The following is a 22,341-nucleotide window of genomic DNA, read 5'->3' as shown; positions in this document are numbered from 1 at the left end:
GAATAAATCTCTTCTCTAGCACTTCTATTGCTTAAGCTCAAATAACTCCTAAAACAAATTAAATTCCAGAAAACAATGATAAATATTTTACGCAAAATTTTTCTTTATATAGCTTTTATCTGCTGATGCTGGTCCTTCAGATATTTGAAGACAAGCTGTACTCTTTACTCTGTGGTTGCCTCTTCTCTCTGATAATATACCAATTGTATCAAATATTCTTCCTACCTAATGGTATCAACTATCTTGCCTTTTTGGGCCTCCCTTAGCTTGCTCCAAGTTGTCCGTGTATCTGTGTGTTTACGAATCTGTCCGCTGCAGAGAAGTGTTCAGGACTGCTCTCCTGGTTGCTCTCATGCTTATTAGTGCAGCCTGAGATTACATTAGGTCCTTTGGAAACAGCATCACTTTATTGACTCATTTTGACTAAAGTCATTCCTTATTTCTACTTAAGGGCAGAAACCATGTATTCCTAGCATCCGTCCTGTTGCATTTTGTTTAAAAGTTGGTACATAAATCTGGTACTTGAGTAATTACATTTTTGAGCTAGATTTTATCCCTGTTGAATTTCATCTTACTGGAGAAAGTCTTTTTCTGAAACTTAGTTCAAATAATATAACATAGCCAATATCCTCCCTAGCTTTTTGTTAATGTACGTTTATGTCATTGATGAAATTATTCAATACGATTAAATAATAATATCTGTAATAATAGTAGATATTTATTGAACATTAAGTATATGCCAGGCATCATAGCTCAGCATTTCCATATGTATCCTTGGTAGTTCCACACAGTGCTGTGAAGTAGGTACCATTAATACCCTCATTTTACACATCAGCCATGAATTAGGTCCCCAAGAGCTGCTTCTGAAATCTTTCTTCTAGTTGATATTAATTCACACATCAGTATCTTTTGAGGAGAGTCTTTCAACCAGTTATGAACAAATAAACTTACTTGTCCTAGAACCTAATACATAAATCTTTTTTATGCAAGATATCAGTATAATAAACTCCTGTGTATTTATCTTTATGATTTTTCCTGATTAGGAACATAAAACCATTGAGAAATTATAGAAACTATACAAAATTTTAAAGAAAAGATAATAATGACCTTGAATCTTACCATCCGGAACAACTATTGTTAACTTTAAAGTATTTCTTAGCCTTCTTTTTACACATATACATAATCTCATATTTCTTGTCAATTCTTCCCTACTTACAATGCCCAATTCTTTCAGAACTGTAGCGTTATCTGCTGCTTTTCAAAGATACTCTTCTATAAGTGAAGAGATAATTAGTTAATATGAATGATTATTTTACTTTTCAATATTTACGTTACTGGATCCCTCCAGCTTTTTAAAATAATAAATTTGTAATGAGGAGTAACATATGTATGTATTATATGTAATATATGTATTATTCATATGTAATGTTGGCTTATGAAATGAAATTGAGTAATGCTGAGTAATTGGTAATGTGCATGAATCTATGTACAATTTTATTTTAAAAATATATCTTGTTTATTAACCACCATATGCCTTTCTATCTTTAAATGACTTTCTAAGTACTAGGACCTCAATGTCTCATCACTCATCCAACCACTGCTCTTTCTGTTACTGCCTCCCTTGCAGAAGAAGGTCAAGAAAGCATTGGGCTTTGTGATCCTTTTCAAGAAATTAGGGTTTGATTCAAGAAGCCATAGTAAGACTTACAGGAGGGAAGTAACATATCCAAAGGGGGCATGTTAGAAAAGAGAGTATGGGAAAATGAAAAGGAAGGTGATAATGGTAGAATCTGATAGTTCAGCAAGGTAGGTCTTTAATCTCAGGCAAGAGATTAAAATTACATGGTCAAAAAGAAACATAAATTTTATTATTATAAGAAAGCTCATCATGTTTTTTTCATGGACAAATTGGATATGTGGAAATAAAGGTAAATAATTTGGCAGCTGTTTTGGATAACACTTCCTATGACCACGTTAAAATTTTGATATCTAGAGAAGTTTGGCATTTATATTTCAGGATGATATTATAAACATCTATTTTTTGGATGGATCAGTCCTTTGGTCCTGTCTTTGTGAGGAAGGCACCATGAGGACTAGTTTAGAAGAACTGGGTTTGAATCTGGGTTCTGTCACTTGTAAAGAGAATGATCTTGGGCAAATTGCCTGACCCCTCTCAGTCTCAGTTCATTCATCTGTGAAATGGGCATGAGCAAGCTAGTGTGAGTATCAGCTGAAATAATAGACAGAAAGTCTTTAATATATGAATGGCACAGAGAAGGTTCTCAGCAAAGGCTAGATCACTTCCTGCCTGTGTCTCATGTCTTTCCCACTTCTCTGTGGCTGTTGCAGTTAGGCAACTGATATTGAGATGTGGGTGTGTTATAACTCAGGGAGCTTATATTTTTTATTACTTTCCTTAGAAGAGAAAGTGTGGGCTTATTATAAGTTTATTCAATGATAATTTTTTTATCTCTCTTTACACCCAGGATCAGCTTTTGTTATTTTGCTATTTTTTTAGTTATACTATAGTACAGTTGCTAGAAACATGAAAAGCAAGGAATCATGATTTTAAATTTGTATAACAGACTTTCAGCAAAGGGTCTGCAAAAGATTCCCTCCACTATTGTAGATGTGCAGCCTAGGAGATGTGCTATTCTTAGAGTATAGTAGCTTGTAGGAAATTTGAATGATTTTATGAGAATAAAAGTTTGATGTATAAATCCTATATGCTTCTCATGAGAAGGAAAAGATTGGATGTGGGTGGTGGCAGAGGTATCAGACCTCAGAATGGGGATTTTCCTGATGGTTTCCAGTAATCCACATGCTGTGTGATCCAAAATAAGTTTCGGATAGGAGTGTTGCAAGATGCCAAGAGGTAATGTGTAAATCGCTTTCTGCAGCTTTGGCATATACTAGTTCCTCAATAAATGTTTGTCTCTTTTTTTCCTCCCACTGAGACAAGAGTTCCTTTTCACTAACATATAAGTTGTAGAACTGAACATTAGACTGTTGCTGCTTGCTCATTAGAATTCGATAGCCTACTCTGGCCTTTGTAAACTGCTACCATCAGATGAGGTGTTGCTGGTTCTCAAATGACTTTATCTGATCTAGAGAAATTAAAAATTTATGAATTAGTAGATTTTAAGAATTAGGAAAAAAATCAGTGGTAAATATTAGGTGTCTTTTCCCTGATACTTTAGTCCCCCCACCCCTTTGTTTCTGTGGTAGGAGGTCGTTTGGGAGAACTAACTTAAAAAAAAAAATAAAATGCAATCAAAAAATTCTTAAAGTTATTAAACATAGAATGAAAATATGGGAGTAGATGGGGGAGATCATGTAATAAGGCCAAGAATCACTATGTCACTGAATTTTACTTCTCTTGCAAGTAGCCTGTGTAAGTTTTCTTTGCCCTATCTTTTTTATAATTGCAATAAAAATAATAGTAAAAATACTTTGCATTTGTATAACACTTCCAGGTTGATCCTGTTGTTAAAGTGTGATTCTTCAAAAGTTAAAGATAAAGTTTTCATATAAACATTAAATCAACATATATCATAGATTTATTCAACTCATTAAATAGTAAGACATCCACTGAGATGTTAATACTGATTCAAAGTGTATTTGGGGAGCCGAATATTTATGGACTATTTAATAAAGGGATTTTAGAATAAGATTGGTAAGTTAGACCCAAAATTGATAATGTCCTACAGGATCATTAACTATAATCTCTGGGGTTAACCTCTCCATTGGACAGAAACTATTTGCATTTATTCCAGACAAAAATCTTCACATTAACTCCTGTCCCTATGGAACAATAAATAGTTCAGACAATAGGAAGTTAATCAGGAGTGTAAGTCCAGCACTGCACCACGGACATGCAGGGATCTCTTTTGTCTCTTCTCAGGTTTTAGGTAACTTTTCTCACTCTGTCTTTGCATTGAAAGGCATCATCAAAACTTGTTAATTTGTATAAGGTTGTATCTTTGCTTTTAGGAAACAAAGTATCGAAGTCTGATATAAAACCTAGCCATAGAAAGTGCTTTGTATGAGTGTATGTTTTAATGACCAAATGTTTATGTTTAATAAAAACATATTTAGTAGTGCCATAGGGTATGTGTATTCTGAGAAGGTAATGTTTATGGAGTTTTTTATATTCCTGAATAAGTTGGTGTTTTAGATATTAGATATAGGAATATTGAATAGTGAACCCAATTGTGGCTCTCAGGATCCTTCTACTCTCTCTTGAAGTAACTGTCTGTGGTATCTCTGAGAACAGCTTACCCTGGTACCAGTCCTGTGCTCTAGAATAGACCTACTGCCTAGTCCCACATCCATGATGAGATTTCCAATGATCTTTGCTTAGGCTACTTCTTTGGCTGGAATGTAGTCTGACACATTCCTGTCTGCCGAAAGTTCCAACACAGTTGGAATAACCTCCACAGAGCATTCCCTGAACTCAGCTCCTCATGTTTCTTATTATACATTGTCTTTGACTTGCTATCTGTGAATCTTACTTTGTCTACTCTGCTAGATTATAAATTTCTTAAAATTAAGTGCTGGGTCCTTGTTTTATTCATCTTTGTGTTTCTGGATAACCAGCGTTTAGCATAGGACCTTCTGTAGCCCAGTGCCCTTTTGGATGTTTATTCAGTTGATGAGGATGTCAGAAGATGGTGAGGGAGAACTTACCATGTACCTGATTCCAGTAATTCTAATACCATCCCTAAAAAGTGGATTAATACATTAGTCAGATAACTTTGGCTTGCCATTTAATAAAAAATTGAGTACCTATTAAGTGTCAAGAATTGTTCCAGATGCTTTGGATGAAAAGAGAAGACATAGCTTTTGTCTTTAAGTCATGTGCAGCCTACTGGAGGAAACAGATATGTAAATAATAAATGCAATCTAACGTGACATTTGCTCAAGATCACACAGCCTGTGAGTGGTGGAACTGTAATTAAAACCCACGTGTGTTCAGTTCCAAAGCCACCAAAGCCAAGATGCTTCCAGAACAGAAAAACGAGCTAGGCTAAGAGTGAAGTCTCCCCAGAGGAGCAAAATAACAGCTTTGCTCTTCCTATCATTTGAAACAATCATTAAATCAAACCATTTTGTTTTATTTGCAAACTAGGTCCTTCAGAAGCTTGGGAAAGCCGACGAAACAAAAGATGAACAGTTTGAAGAATACGTCCAGAACTTCAAACGGCAAGAGGTAAATTGCACTTGTTTAGTTTCTGGAGTGGGAAATGGGGTGATTACGTGTGTGTTTTAGCACATCTAAAATGCTTTAAGATCGAAGAAAGACCTTTATTGGATGTGGTGTTAACCTGAAGGTAATGTTTGCTAGTTCTGTAGACTTTCTTAGGGAGGGAAAAGGACAAGGCAGTAGGCACTGCAGGAGAAGATTTATGTTTTAGAATCTCAGGAGATTAAGATGTTGCTTCTCTGGAGCTTTTCAATATAGATTACTGAGCTACAGGAAAGGCGATGTTTTTAGTGATTTATATTCCAGTAAGTATTAGCAGTAGTTAGATACTTTTGGCAAAATTACTTCAATTGCTGCCTGCTTCAAGATCATGCATTCTCAGAAGGGATTACATCTTCCCCATGAGGCTGAAAATTAGTTCTTGGTGGGTGAAAAAAAATCGTATTTTTTATCATGTAAACAGATATATACTCTATCTATGGTATTAAAATTTCATGGGGGTGGTGATGTTAGGGAAAAAAATGTAAAACAGCTCCTTAGGGAAGGTGATAATGAAAAAAAAATTTGAGAAACACGATTTGTGATATTTGTTCCTTAAGTGGTCTAATAGACACATAAATTTAAAACAAAAACATGTTTTAAATTATTTGTTTATATCTCTAAGGCTTGGATAATTGGCTAGCATATCACTTTTTAGAGAGCATGCATGAGTATCAGGGAGAGGGAAGTACAAGTGGGCTCTCTGAGGTTAGAAGCTTCAGATCTAGAGGTCATTCTAGAGGTGGGGCAGAAAGAAGGTTGGGCCAGCAGGCTCTGGAACATGGGGTTTAGACATGAGAAAAATGTAAGGACATGGATTTACTTTCCTGCTATTGTTGGAGCTACCAGTGTCCACAGAGGAAATTGTGGCCTTAGGGGTGAGTATGTGAGAGAAGAAAGAAGGGAGTTGGAGAAGAAAACAGTAATAGAGATAAAAATAGATTATGTCCAAATAACCGAATAACAGATTTATGAAGATAGAAAGGGAATTCCTAGAGAAATGTTGGATCTAGGTCCATAGAATAAGGTGTCTCCCAGTCTCCTCCAGGAGAATAGATATTCCATGTCTCCTGATGTTCTCATTTATTGAGTTCTTACACACTCTCTCATGCAACAGGATAATGTCCATACAACAAGCTGATGCCCATATAGGTCATTGTCTTGGATTACAGCAACTTCCCACAGAAAAAAAATTTGTCAGGCAGTACTCTGTTAATTTTCGGGGGGTTCCCAAATGTTTGCTATAAGAGACTGGATTTGAATAGAAGTGACTCATATTTAACCATTTTTCCAACTTGAAAATTTATATGCTATCCTTTGAAACTTAGTTATCCGGCTTGGTGTGTCCCTATAGAACTAATTAGTTCTTTGCTCTTATTTTTTCCTCCATTACTTTTATGGTATTATGATGTTGTCAGCACTTCAGAAGGCTAACCTTGAGAAGCATCAAGTTCAGGAATGCATTAATGACTAGGAAGCACTTTGCATTTTGCAGTTACAGTGAATTATTATTGCTCTTTTTTGGACTTTGTTGGAACCAGGTTAAGATTATTATTATTATTATTATTTTGTCTAAGGTACTAGAGAAAAGTACAGTTGACTAAATCATCAACTGCATTGGTTAAATGATTTGTGCCGCAAGGAGCTGCAGCATGGGGTGACTTTATAATGCTACCCTTCCATCTATTCCTGTGTAGGAATATCAACTATTTCATTTGTATAAAATGAAAATATATATGATTTATACATTTCAAATAGTATGTTATCACTTTCGAAGACCAACACCTTAGTTCTCTCAAGAATATTAGCATATTTCAAGATCTGGGTAAAACATCAAAATTTTAGGAAATTTGCACAAGCAATTTTACTTTATAAGAGTGAAACAAATAGATTAGAAATGTAGAAATAGTGTTCCTCAGGGACTCTTCTGACTCCCTTTGGTTCCCTTTGAAAATAATTTTGCATCAAAAATATCTTGAATTGCACATACTCATTTTGATGTTTTTTATTTGTTTATGTCAAAAAAGTAAATTTATAGTCATTTTAGTGCAGTGAGGAGGAATGGTCCTTTAACTGTCTATATATTAGATAGAGAGAGGAATAAAAGGAAGGGGGTGGGAGGAGGTATGGAGAGAGGTTTACTAATTTTTTATAGAAACATATTAAAGCTTGGGAAGAAGAGCCAAACTGACTTTATTAATACTCTATATTGGGAAAATTGCGCCCCATTAATCCCCAGTGTGTATTTGTGACCAATTCAGCATGGGCCACTGAAAAAGATGAAGTTTTTACGTAGAACATTAACCTAGGAAGTAAGATTGACCAACATGTAGTGACCTCTACAAGGCCTATGATTTTAGTATTAATATAATACCCAAAGATATATTTACAATATGAGATAAATCATATTTGAATTTGTGCATTATATTACAGTCATCTGATCACTCTCAATTGTAATCAAAAGTAGCTTATTCTAGAATGTTCTAGAAAAAATTTATATTGCTTTTATATTCCTTTTAATGCAATCATAAGGGTTGTCATAATTATTGATTTATTTCCTACTTGTTCATGTTGGAATCAAAGGTGGCAGAGGGTCTGTTTGAACTCTAGCTTGAGGCTAAGCTTATATTTTATTCCAACCCCAAATTTTCTTTTTGATCTCAAACCTCTTTTTTTCTAAAAGATGGTTTATGTTGGACCAAGAACATGGATAATGGTTCTGTACATACTCTCTCCATTGCTGTAGTTTTTGTGGTCTAGCTTTCATAAACTGCTCTGTTAGGACAAGAAGGAAACAGCGAAGTCCTCTACCAAGAATTTGGGATTTTCTGTGATGATTTAGTGCTACGGAGAGCAAGGATTATAGAAATCCAAAGGAATAACAAAGTCTGACTTCAACATTTCCTCCCCAGAGGGTTTTTTTTCTTTGTATTTTTCCTCTCTTACCAGTGCTATTAACAAGTAGCAGAATTAGCTGGTGTGAATATTGGCTGCTTTTAGTGCACCTGGTTGCTGACTGACGGATCTGTTAATGATCAGAGAAAAGATCCCACAGTAGGAGGAAGAGCTTTGGCTTCCTTCCCTCCTTTCTGCTAATAAATGTCCCCACTAAGCCATGCCTATGACAGCAAATGTGCTAATTAAAACAAGTAACTAGTAATCGAAAGGCTGGTTGGGCATCGAAAAACCAACTATTTGATCATTTTCAGTGAGTACAGAAAGGTACTACTGAAAGGTACAATCTGAGAACAATGCTTCAAATAAAGGAAAAGGGAATCTCAATTCTCACATCTGCAGAGCTTCTCATTCCCTCTTTTAGATACCATAGCTGTGTAGTTCTGCCGCTTTTCTCCATGTCTGCCACCAAGACACAGCCTAACTTTGGTGTTATACAAATGAAGAAGAAAAGAAACATTGGGACCTTGAAATCCTCTCCAGTGGCGAGAATTTGGAGGCAGTGATTCCAATTATTAGGATAATCCACTGACTGAAAGCTGGAGTCATGTCTTCTCTCTGATCACTCCTCACCCCAGGGATCCTATCTGGCTGCTTTCATCTTTTAATCTCCACAGGATCCAGGATTTTCTCATAAGCTTAAAAATATGTTAAACTTAAAGTGGAACTGGTGGCAGAAATCATCGTTTTCAGCACATTCCCAGAGCAGATTTTTATTTCTAAGATGGAAGAGATGTTGAATATTGTATGAAATTTTATATGCAGTTTCACAACATTTTTTTAGTACATAAGTACATAAATAGTTAAAAATAAAACTTACAGAATAGACATTTAAAAATATATAAATACAAAATATGCTCCCACATTGTGTTAACATGTAGATAAAATTTTTATTTATAGCAAATCACATTTACATTCTGAAAAATTTTGTAATTTGCTTGAACCGATAGACCTAGCAGATGCTTTAGGACTTTTTTTTAAACCAAAGATAACCATGATGTGAATATGAATATGTTACTTTATCCACCTTTCATTATATTAGTAGTGACCTTCCTCTGAAATAGCTGTTGCCTTGACTACATGTGAACCCATGAGGTCTCTTTTGGGTAATGATCCAGTTCTAAATGCCAACATCCTAGCCCAGAGCATGGAGAACCTCAGTCAGCCAACAGAGCCTCCTGTCAGGTCATTATACCTTCTGGATTCTGAGTCAGAACCTCAGGTGGTGGGTTTTGTGCCCACCAGACCAGTGTTTTTCAAACTGACAGCTCCATTAGAACCACCCAGAAGGCCTGGGTACAGCATAGATTGCTGGCCCTGTCCCTGGAGTTTCCAATTCCATATGTCTTGGGTGAGACCTGATAATTTGCATTTCTGACAAGTTTCTAGGTGATATAAATTATGCCGGTCTATGGACAACACATGGTGGACCAGTTCTTTGTTTCTATTCATACAGTTTTTTTTTTCCCAAGCCCTTCCTCTGATTAGCTCTTGAAACTTCTCATCATATGTTTGGTGTCTATTTTTAGTGTTGTCATGACAAAATATGGTCATGCTCTGACTTACCTGTGATCTGCATATCTCAATCTGCTATGAGGATCTTATCTTTACCAGGCATGATTTGGGATGCAGTGACAGAGGTCCCTTCTTCCTAAGGTTGTTGATCTTGGAAACCAATGCCCTGTGAAAATACAAATGCTCCTGGAAGAGATGAAATATGTGTTGCTTACACCTTAGTAAGTTTAATAGGTTCTTCCTAGATACTCGGGCTGAATGGAGGGAGCATATAGAAAGTACCCGAACTCTAGATGTAGGATTCTGAGAAAAAAATGAAAAGTACTTATCTGGGGTCAGATAAGTGCAGCAAATATAAAGCCTTGAAAATGAATAGATCTTTCAATGCAGTTGAATTAGCCAGTCAGCTTCATGTGCTCATTCCCAGCAGGATTGCCACAGAAGTGACACTGTGTTCTTCCCAGTCCTCGACATCAGGACACACAGGACATTGATTTGCACTGTTACTACTATGTCAGCTTTTATCACTTCGTTAATAGGAGGCTGTCTTCCAAGTTTCTCAAGTATAAAGTTTTTGTAGTTTTAAATTAAGTAATTAGTAAATATTTCGTGAGGATGTACTTTGAGACTGTAAATATCCTGTTTGTCATCAGACTTTCACCTACTAGTTTTTTCATTGAAGCTTCTTGTCTGAAATCAGTTATTACTCTGATGGTTGCTAAATGGTGATTTTTTTTCTAATTCTTTCTACATTTATTAATTAACCACTTATACTGTAGTAAAACTCTCTCTTCTCTGCTGATTAATTAATTATCTCAGTATGGACTTATAGATCCCTATTTTATTTAATGAGTTATAATACATTATTATTAATTTTGAAGTACAATTGCCCCCAAATTGGCCAATGGAAACTCTTAGGAGTTGAATCCTGTGTTCTTTTCACATATCCTTATCATTCTTTGAGAACTTTTCTTACTTTTTGGTACAGGATTTTTCAGATTCGCATTATGCTTTTCTTAACCAGTCTTGGAATCAGTGTTTTTTCCAAGGAGTCCTGTTTTCTGTTAGTGGATAATGGCATTTAGAAACCAAGATCTGGGTGCTAGGTGCACTCTTTGCTTCTAGGGTATTATGCTTCTAGGCCTTTTAACAGAACAGAATACACTCAAACACACACACACTCACACACACACACTCACACACAAATTTATAAACATAGACATCTATATTTTTTTATTTCTCATCTATCTGAAGCCACGATTATCTCCTGCTTTACTTGAACCTTCCCTCTTCCCAAATTTATACCTCCTTTGAGAGTGAGAGTTCTGGCTTCCATTATTTTCAATGTATGTATTTATTTGTGCAGTCCCCTTTATGTAACCTATCTTCTGACCATGTGGGCCATATTGCACCAGCCAAGAGTGTGTTCTGCTCTCTGGCTGTGGGCCGATTCATATCGGCCTGTACTTTTCCCCTCCAGGCCCATTGGCCAATACTCACCACCCACTCAGCGCACCAACTGAGAGTTCCTCCTTGCCTAGTGATATGCCTGCTAAGAGTTTTCTTTACCCTGGCTTTTGGCACCATGCTTTCTGAGAGTTTCCTCCCATCTCCAATAACTCTGGCAATGCAGCAGTGGAAATAACTCAATTATTGAATGTTGGCACCTAATGCAGTTTTATAATAGGGGTCTATTAAAACATATATGTCTATGGGGTATACTAAATGATAATCATTATTAATGTACTAAAAGAATTAGCAGTTATATAGTCTGTTGATTTATTGGGCAATCTGCTTTTTACACTGTAATAGGATGATGCTCATTAATTAAAATATAATCAAATTATAATTAATTAGTAAAAATGTAATTAATGAAAAATGGTTTGTTTACATTTATATTTAAATAATTAAAATGTGGCTCCCTCACCTTATCAGGAATTCATGAGAGATGTAGTAGTAGTAAGTTTCACAGAATGGTAGAATTGGCCCTGATTACTCTTGTTCTATTGTGGCCACTGAGGGGAATCATAGTAGAATTCTCAGTGGTAGGATGAAGGCTTAGTTGTGTCAGGGAAGCTCTGGTACAAATTATGGGTTTATTATTTATAGAACATATTCCTCTCGTTGTCTATTTTAATGTGTTTATCTAAAATAGACATTATTCTAGGTCACATATTTGAAAAATGAAATCATTTGTTCAGGGTGAGGGGAAGGTATAAAAATAAAATATTTAAATTATGTTAAAATATTTAAAATTATGCTTGAATATTTAAATTATAGGTCTCTTTAAGATCACAGTAGTCAAAGTATTTGAAATTCAGTGCCATGACATTTATTAACTATGTTATTAAGTGTGGGACTGTCTGATTGCCCTCATGTTCAGTTTATTGCTCATTGGTAGACATCTTTTAGCAGAACACACACACTTTAAATTGAATCAGTCTTACCTTTGGGTCCTTTATGTAATGGACAAGGCTGTTAAATGGTGAGTGTTAACCTACTAAAAAAAGGCCTTTCAAAGTGAGAGGCAGCAAGCATTTATTGATCAATAAAGATAGCTACTTTGGAAGCATTGTTTCAGACAGAAACCCAAATGGTGTTCCCATTAGGCAATAAAGACACTATATTTATGAAATGAGGAAGGGGAATAATTGCATCAATAGAAGAAGGCATTTTTATTGGTGCAGATAACAGAAAAATAGTGATATTCACTCTAAACAGTGTTTTTAATTTTCAGTCCAGTAGTCTTCAGTCCAATAGTCATAATAACTGCTTTCTTGTTATCTTTGCAAACAGTTCTTTTGCAAGACATAAGGTTCTCAGGCCCAGTCTAAAGATTATTTTGCCCTGTTTTAACATTCCAAAGGCTTGAGACATAAGTCATACAAGGCAATTCCTCTAGCATTGCAACTCTGGCTTCATTTTAAAGTGGCTTCATTTATATTACTGCTTACGAGGGAAAGGGAAGTGTTTTAATGGTGGATGAAGACCTACCAAGGTCTTAAGTGGACATGACAGATGAGGACAGAGTTCCAGTGACATTTCAGCAAAACGTGTGAAAGAGAAGCTCCTACTGAAAGTAACGCTTCGTATGAAACCTCTCCAACAGAGAATGAGTAGTCTGTAGATCAAGAAAGGAACATAGAAATGGGGTGGGTGATAATTTTTCTTTTCCTTTAATAATGTACAATAAAGCAAGACATGAATGCATAGAGAAGTGTATTATACTCAGTCTGTATTTATCCAAAATCTCTCTAACCAATAACTTTTGCCATTCTTAAAAAATATGTCTATTCCACACAAAAATATCTCTGACCTTTATTCTGGGGTAGTTCCCTTAAATTACGCTCTTAAGAATATGTATTTTCATGACTTGGAGAGAGTTCTTCATTAGTCTTTGTCTTTAATCAATTCCCTGCTCTATAGCAGGGGTCCCCAACCTTTTTGGCACTGGGGACTTGTGCTCCTACGAGAATCTAATGCCCGATGAGTTGAAGTGGAGCTGAGATGGTGACGCTAGTGCTGTGGAGTGGCTGCAAATATTAATGAAGCTCTACTTGCTGGCCTGTCTCTCACCTCCTGCTGTATGGACCAGTTCCTAAGAGGCAATGGACCAGCATTGGGCTGCAGCCTGGGGTTGGGGACCCTGGGTCTATAGGACACAGGTTATTTGTAGCTTCAAATTATTTTGGGCTCACATTCAGAGCACTAAACCTTTCTTTAGCCATACCCTGATTTGGTCATACTACCCCTTATAGTATTTAGCAGATACAGCCTGTCAAGCAAGTGGTTTTTTACTTTAAATATCACATTAAGAAGGCTGCTCAGAGTTAAGGTGCTCTGGTATAATTAAAGGCAGAAAGGAAGTTGGTGGAGTGAATAGTTGGTGATCTGTGTCCGATGGTGTCATTTAGGGACTGCTTGCTTCTAAGCTCTCCTTCCACTTCCCTCACTGCAAATGCTTCCTTATGATTGCACTGTCCTTGCCTGACTGGCATCTCCTTCTGTTCAAGTCCCTCCCATCTTTCCTTAATGTCAACTTACAAGATATTTCCTACTTATCGTATTTCTAGCCCCCTCAGCTAGGATCTCTCTTTCTCTTTGTACTCTAGTAGTACATTATTCATGTTCATCAAATAGCTTGTCTCAGTTTTCTTATATGAAAGTTATTGTGTATCTTTGTCCTCATTAGATTATAAAATATTTAAAGGAAGACATCTTGTCTTAGTCATTTAATAAAAATCTTCCATGCACTCTAGCACCTGCTAGTTGTTTAGTGTATTCCTCCTTGTCACACACATTCTCTGTGTTCACTCTTTGTCATGAATATTACGTGTCTCCTGACTCATTCAATATCAAAGCCTCTATTCATTTTCATTTATTTTTCTCTTTCATTTTAACTTTTAGCAGCAAAATATCCCTTAGAGAATGTCTGACATAGCCTGAACTTGATTCTAACATGTGTTGTAGAGACTAGAGCAAGGGTCTGGTTCCTCTGTGGATTATAAAGCTGCCCTGGTTCCATGCTACTTCATATCCATCTGCTGTGACTTGTAGCATTTACAATCTTTTAAGAGCTTTACTAACTTAGTATATAAGTAATTTCGATGCTTTTCAGTCATTGACTTCCAACTATGTTCTCCAATTTGTAGATTTTAAAAAAAATGTATTGTGTTTTGGGGCAAGCTCACTCTTCTCTACTAGGATATTTTTACCATATATTGATAACAGCAGCAGCTACTTGCTTCTGAGAAGCTTCTGAGAGAATTGTGAGTCTTTTCTGAATTTATTCTAGATTTCCATTAAAATTTAAATTTAATAATCATACAGTATTCTATAGGAGAATTTGTGTATGTCTGCATTTCTTGAAATAATGTTTACCTAAAAGTACTACTAGTTCTAGCTAGCTATAATTTTCTGTAAGAATTTTGTAATATTTGAAACCATCTTAGTGTGTAAATATTTTCCAACATTTAAAATATTTTCTCTTAATGTCAACTTTCAAGGACATTTTTAGGTTGATAGATGACAGCATTTGAATGCCTGTTTAGAATAATAATATGAAACTAGACATCCATTTGCCTTATATTTATTGAATGTCTTCTGCATGCCAGGAATGGATCTAGGTATTGGGTAACCTTCACTGAACCAGACACACAAAAGTTACTGCTATTGTGGATTATATATTACAAAACAGGAAGCAGACAGTAAACAAAACACAATAAATAAGCCAATTATACTGTCTACTAGAAAATTATAAGAGCTATGGGGGAAAAAACAAGTAAATAGAGAATAAATAGAGCAAGATGAAGGGTATTAGGAGGCAAGTTTCAAGTTTTGCTTCAAAAGGGAGTGAATAAATAAGATTGTAGCTGGAGGAGGAAGTGGGGTCAAGAAAACATTTTCTTAATATGGCAAAAATATATGTTTACTAATAGGACCCATTTAGTAGGAAGGAAAATATGAGGAATCAAAGAGGAGATAGGATCTAGCTCACAACTGGGAGGATTGACTTGAGCTGTGAGCAAGACACTTCATTGAAGATAACAGGTTGAAAGCCAAGTATAACTTCCCTATGGATAAGTGTCTATCAAAAGCATTTCTTGACTGACTCACATATAACTATTTAGTGTCTACTAAGCACAAGGCATTGGAAACAAAATAATAAACAACTCAGACATATTTCCTGTTCTTATTGAACTTGTGGTCTAATGTGCTAAAGTCTTTTTTATTTTAAGTAATAAAAGTAGTAGAAAAAAGAAACAAAATTCTAAGATGATGTTACTGTCCTTCTATCATTATGTTGCATTTTGGTTTCACTGGTTAACATTAACACATGTGTGTATTCTCACCCCAATTGGTAATTTTAGAAAAAAAATGATTTCTACATCTTCCCACAATCCTATTTCCAGCTAGACTCCGCAGGCTCAATATGTGTCTACTGGTTGTTACTGCAAGGGCTCTTCCTCTGTAGAGCTGATTGAATAGTATACTAGATGTTCATGAAATGGTTATATGATTGGCTTTGAAATTCTTTACTTTACTGATTTATATTTAGTTATGTTCACTATATGGCAAAAAAAGTAAGAGATTATAATTCGTCCACTAAGCCTCTAGTTAAGACTGTCAGTCTCTTTTTTTATATTATTCTTATGGAAAGATATGTATTGTACATATAGAGTCTTGATTTAGAGTTTCTTTTTGATAAGTATAACCCACCATGATTGCCAAATCAATTGACTTCTGTGGGAGGAGGCAGATAGTAGAAACCAGTAGATGTCACAAGAACGTGCTGGCCCCTGTTCTTCAAATTTCCCTGCATCTTTTATGGTCTCTTCATTTATTTCATTTATGGCACATCCATTAAACCTCCTCTATTAGGGAGTTGCTGTTGATAGTGCAAGATAGAGGAAAGAAACCGAAAACATTCATTGGAGAACCTGTCCATCTTTTGTCTTCTTTCCTTATTTCTTTCATTCCATCTACAAGGATATCTCTTTGGCTGTGGTTTATATAAATAAAAAGCTTTAGCTTTTTAAATTAAAATTCGACCCAAACTACCAGTGTTCCAGGCATCACTGTTTGTGCCACTTCCTATGGAACCATTTAAGAAATCACTTCTAGTGGAAGCTCTTTATGTTATTTCTCTAAAGGTTTCCTTTTATCCAGCCTATTCTGCTACTTATCTTTAATTGTGTTTTACTTTACTATGTTAATTAGCTGGGGAAGGTTTAGCATCTCATCCCTCACCATTCATTTTGAGACCTATTCTATGTATCTTCCACTTCTTGTGAAGTGAGCTTATTAACTAGTTTAAGTGCTCCTCTCTAAATGGGCCCAGATTGACTGTACTGTTCTGATAATGAGATGTAGAGAATTAAACATATCTCTCCTCCAAGCCTAGGAAGATTGTCTGAAATGTTGTGAACATCTACATAGATGAGTTGCAGTTGATGCTCAGATTTGCATCAGTATTGTTGGTTCCCATTGTGTGTGATGCTCTCACTCATAAGTTACTCTGTAGGTTCCCATGGCTGATTTTCCATTGAAGTAGAAACTTAAGTGATGAAGATGTGTTATGAGGGATATTTATGGTAATTGATTGGAACCTGGAGGCAGACTTCTTTTTTTATTATTATTTATTATTATTTATGCCTATAACACTTGGTCTTCCTAGGTACTAACCAGGCTCAACCCTGCTTAGTTTCTAAGATCAGACATTGGGCCTGTTCAGGGTGGCATGGCCATAGACCATGAACTGTGACTCCACTGGGGCGCAAACCCAGGACCTCTGCTTGTAAAGCAGACGTGCTAACCACTACACTATGGAATCACATCCTGGAGGCAGACATTTTAAAGAGTCTTTTTGGCTATCTCATACTAGAGCTACATACTGGAGTGTCCGTCAACAGACTAGTGTCAGTTAAATGATAGACACAGTGAACAATTATAGTAGATGTGCCTAAATAACCATTAGAAACAGTTGGAGGCCTTTTAAAAATACTGATTCCTGGGTCCTACTTTATTTACACTTCTGAATCAGGCCACACATTTGACAGTGTCTCCGAAGAGTCAAATGATAGTAACAACTTGGATGCAAGCCTGAGATTACACCAATATAGTTAATTCAATGGTTTCCTTAATCATACATCTATTTGAATGTGTTCCTAATCTGGATAATTATAATAATTTTCTCAGGAGCTCACAAATTTATAGATTCCCAAGCCACACCTGGCTGGCTTAGGTAAAAGCAGCAATAAAGTGTTTTTGCTAAGACTTTTCCACAAGTAGGCTTTGGCATTTGCAAAGTGTTTTGTACACTGTTTCACTTGATTCTCATAGTGATTGTAACTATAATTCTGCTTTCTGTATGAGAAAACTGAGCATATGCCACAAAACTTTTAACTTGGGAATGATCTTGATTATCCTTTTGGCCATTGGTTCATTGCTTTTTTGTTTCCTCATAGTCATGATGTTTCTCATATGTATTGTTAGGCAGTTCTTATATGTCTGAATAAATTCCTTCTGTTTACTTTAGGATCATTTATTTCTGCAACATTTAAAGATGTAAAAACCTTCTGAAAAACATAAATTAAAAACAAGGAACCATTCTAAATTCCCAGGTAGCTTGTTTTGGGGGGAGTTTTTGTGTATTTTTCATAAACATATTTCTTTGTAATATGATGTTGCAGACTTTGTTAAGTCAAGCATTTATGAAATACCCACTCTTCACACAGTTTATCATTTAAAAAGTATTGGGTAGAGTAATAATAGTGGCATCCAACATTTACTGAATGCATGCTGTGTTCCTGCTTTACATGAACTTACGCATGCCAGAAATGGATTTAGGTATTGGGTACTTTACATGGACTTTACATGGACTCTCTCCCTCAGATTTCATGCAAGCCCTCAGAGTGAATGGTATTATTCCCTTATTTTACAGCTGAGGAACCAGAGGCCAAGAGAGGTTAAGTGACTTGCCCAAGGTTACACAATTAGAAGGAGTAGAGGGCAGGATATAAGGAAAAAGGGCCATCGAAGGGGTAATTAGGATCAAACGGGGTTATATAGGTGAGTTCTAATCCAATATGACTAGTACGCTTATAAGAAGTTAGAAAGATACAAGGGATGAACACATACATAAAACAGGTCATGTGAGGACACAGTGGGAAGGAGGCTATCTGCAGGCCAAAGAGAGAGGCCTCAGAAGAAACCAAACCTGCCAACACCTTGGTCTTGGGCTCCAAGCCTCCAGAACTGTGAGGAAATAAATTTCTGTTGTTTCAGCTACCGCATGTCTGGTATTTTGTTATGGCAGTCCCAGCAAACTAACACAGACATGATAAATGTCAGTTTCAGAAGCATTCTGGATGTTATATTATGACTGGGGTAATTAGAGACATGGCACTCCCTTTTTTCTCGGTAATGCATCTCCATAACTTGACATAGCAGCTGTTTTTAGAAAAACACTTTTACATCCTGTCCTTGTTAGAACACTGTAGCTAGAACTGGCATCCATACCCATAGAAAGAGACACTGAACAATAAGCCTCAGGGAGAGTTATTGTTGGGGTATATGTTGAAGTCCTGACCTATGGAGTTTCCCTTAATTTCTGGATTAGTAGTACCCTACCCCACTGGTGCACACACACACGCCCTCTCTCTGTCTCTCTCTCTCTCTCTCTCACACACACACACACACACACACACGCCCTCTCTCTGTCTCTCTCTCTCTCTCACACACACACACACACACACACACACACACACACACACACTGTACTGTGCTCTAGGTATTGAGGCAAAGGTTAAAAATTTATTTATATAATACCGCTAATGCACATACATATCTTCAAGTTGTATACAGCCTTCATGCTGTGGTGAGTTTAATGGTTCTAATGAGGCAGTTCCATCCCCTTTCACACCTGGTAGATTAGATTTTCCAAGAACCAGAATAGAGATCTGTATAAACTCAATTTAATTGCCTTAAGGGAAATATATGGAAAAACTACACATATAATTACTAACTAGCTTTCTAATTGTGTTTTGTTGAAAGGTAGAAAGTGTGTGTGTGTGTGTGTGTGTGTGTGTTTGTGTGTGTGTGTGTGTGTGTGTGTGTGTGTATTTAGGCGAGGCAACCCTTGATTAACCTCGCAGATTGTAAGGACCTTGTTAGTTTACAATCCCTTATTTTATGTAATTTTTTTTTTTTATGCCTACAGCACCTGGTCTTTCTAGGTGATCTCCCATCCAAGTACTAACCAGGCCCAACCCTACTTAGCTTTTGAGATCGGGCTTGTTCAGGGTAGCATGGCCATACACTAGAAAGTATATTTGATTTGGTTTTCAGCATAGGATTTCTTGGAGTTGATGACAGGCATAATCGGATATTGAGTGAAACTGTAGAAACTCAAATGTTCTCTTTGATATCTCTTTGATTTTTTCCGTGCACCACTGCCTACCCCAGTCAGCCCAGGAATATGATTTCAAAATCCACTTTGATTTCCTCTTTATATCTTTTGCCTTCATAGCTAACAAAAAGAAATTTTTAAAAGAAAAAATTGTTGTATGAAATCAGTGTGAGTTTCTTAATGACAGTTCCTGTTACTACAAAAGGCTTAGAGCAACGGAAAAAAATGAAAATTTTGGAGACCTCGGTGCTTTTACCTTTGAAAATCTCTTGTCTTCCAATTTAACGGCACTTGAACCTGTGATAAGGAGAGCTTTATTTCTTAGTAAAGCAAGAGTGCCTGTAGTGTTCAACATCCTAACATTGACTTTGATCGTAAATGGACTCCAATATTATGCCTTATTAGCCACCTGTTAATCAAGGTGCTCATTATTGCCTCATTAAAATTTATCTCCTTGAGTATCTAATTTTCTTCTAAGCTTTAATAATAATAATAATAATAATAATAATAATAATAACAACAACAACAACATTAACATTGCTTTCAGGATTGAGTTAACCTGTCTGAACTCTGAGAAACTGAGCCAACTTTAATTTGATATGTTATTTAGACTTTTCAAAAGAAAAGTGCCAGTAAAGGCAGAAAATAATGTAACAGTGGGAACTTCTGTAGGCTCATGATCACAGATGAGATAACGAGACTTACCTGTCTGAAATCACAACTTTGTGAAATTATATCTCCTTAGATCCAGGTTTTATATGTCTGTTAGTATTGTTTGCTTTCCACCTGAGCTCCCTTCTAAACATCAACTCAGTTAGTTTTTGAGTTAGAGAGGAAATTTAATGAAAACATTTTTCTGTATTATGTATGTTGTTTTCTTTTTGCTATCTTTTTCTTCTTTTTAACAAAAATTATCTGTGAATGTAAATCATTACTACATTTACTATATTTTAACAAGTCAATTCTACATATTCAACAACCCATTTCTTGTTTAAGAGGTATTAAATACTTTTTTAATCTTAATTTTTCAGTTAAAGTTGACGTTCAATATTATTTTATATTAGTTTCAGGTGTACAGCATAGTGGTTAGGCATTTATGTAATTTACAAAGTGATTCCCCTAATTATCTAGTACCCACCTGGCATCAAACATAGTTACTACAACATTATTGACTATATTCCCTATGGCATGCTTTATATCCCCGTGACTATTTTGTAATTACCAATTCGTACTTCTTAATCTCGTCAACATTTTAACCCAGCCCCCTCCCCCAGCAACTCCTCCCATCTGGCAATTATCAGTTTGTTCTCTGTATCTATGAGTCTGTTTCTGTTTTGTTTGTTTCTTTATTTTTTTGGGGGGGGGGTATTAAATACTTAATGCTTTATGGTGATTTGCCAGAACTGCATAACATTACAAATAAAATCCACAGGCAAGACTGCAGTAATATATGCCCTTGCCCAGGAAGGAGTGTCATGCAGATGGTAGTATGTGAACATGGTGCCCCTGAATTTGCAGTAGTTGCTGCCCTGAGTTCAGTTTTTTAGAAATTACTAATTCATTTTATGCATGGTGTCTATAATTCAACCAAATTAATGCCTCAACTATGACTTCTTTCTTCTAAGCAGAAGCTACTAAGTTAAAAGTGAACTCACAAAACTGTACCTCCTTTATTGGCTCTTGATGTCCTCAACATAAAGTATTTGCTAATATTAATATATATTTTAATGCTTCAGAATATAGTGTACCTAAATAATAAACAACTTGGCTTATTAATAATCAAATATTATTCATTACACCTTAATACAGCTCCGTTTTTAAGCCCAATACTAGAGAATGTTTACCGTAGTGCTAGGGTTTTGAGACACTCTTCTTGTGTGTCAGTCTATGGTAGCTCTTCTTACCAGGAAATTGGCTCACTTTGGAGGAAGGACATCTGTCTGTAACTCTTCTACTCTTCTAAGGTCTCACCGGAGTACAGTAGGAAACTTTGATGCAGTAGCATTTTATTTTTACAAAGATAAAAAGTGTCAAGTTTCAGAACCAATGACGTGTCTGGGAGCTGTCCAAGGTTCTGAAAGAGAGACGCAAATGAGAGTTCTCCAGGAACCCAGCATGTCTGGAACTGATCCCCTTCTCCCCCCACCCCCACTGCACCAAAATATGCACCACACACACACACACACACACACACACACACACACACACACACACCATCATCATCATCATCATCACCATCATCGTCATCATCATAATTTTTATTATTATTATTAAGGAATTGGTGCTTCTGAGGACCAATCTGGAGTAAAACAATTTGGAAATATTTAATTATGTTTGAAATTTGATTTGTTTGTATTGAGTAACACAAGATTTCTGAAATCTTCCATGATTATGTGCCTGCGGCATTCTTCCTCTATTCAGTTAGATTTTAATCTTCACTCTAATCCTTGTGGGAAGGATATCATGAGTAGTCCTCATAGGGAAGAAAGCAACAGCTTCAAGATACCACTCTGGAAGAGAATAAAGGGATTCTTATGACCAGAGGCAGTGATTCTTAAACCTTTGTAACATTTTAAAGTCATGTGTACTTTTTTTTTATTATTGTATACCTGTTAATTTTTGATATCTTCATGATGAAACCCAAAATGACCCTGGCTTGTTTTTCAGGACAGCCAGGAAGTGCAAAACTGGGGAAACTGCTTTCTTCTCCCCAGCC

General features: G+C 36.0%; 1 protein-coding gene across 4 annotated transcripts in view; it reads left to right on the top strand.

Annotated features, from left to right (window-relative positions):
• AMPH (amphiphysin) overlaps nt 1-22,341 on the top strand; it is a 185,430-nt gene that overhangs the window by 71,048 nt on the left and 92,041 nt on the right. For all 4 annotated transcript variants that reach the window (XM_036231028.1, XM_036231027.1, XM_036231029.1 and 1 more), the window contains exon 2: nt 5,132-5,212. In XM_036231028.1, coding sequence (XP_036086921.1) covers nt 5,132-5,212 — 81 coding nt within the window. The remainder of the gene's footprint in view (nt 1-5,131; nt 5,213-22,341) is intronic.

This window comes from Rousettus aegyptiacus, unplaced genomic scaffold, assembly GCF_014176215.1.
Source record: "Rousettus aegyptiacus isolate mRouAeg1 unplaced genomic scaffold, mRouAeg1.p scaffold_m13_p_13, whole genome shotgun sequence".
In the NCBI taxonomy this organism is placed as follows: Eukaryota; Metazoa; Chordata; class Mammalia; order Chiroptera; family Pteropodidae; genus Rousettus; species Rousettus aegyptiacus.
This window is presented reverse-complemented; position numbering and strand designations above follow the sequence as displayed.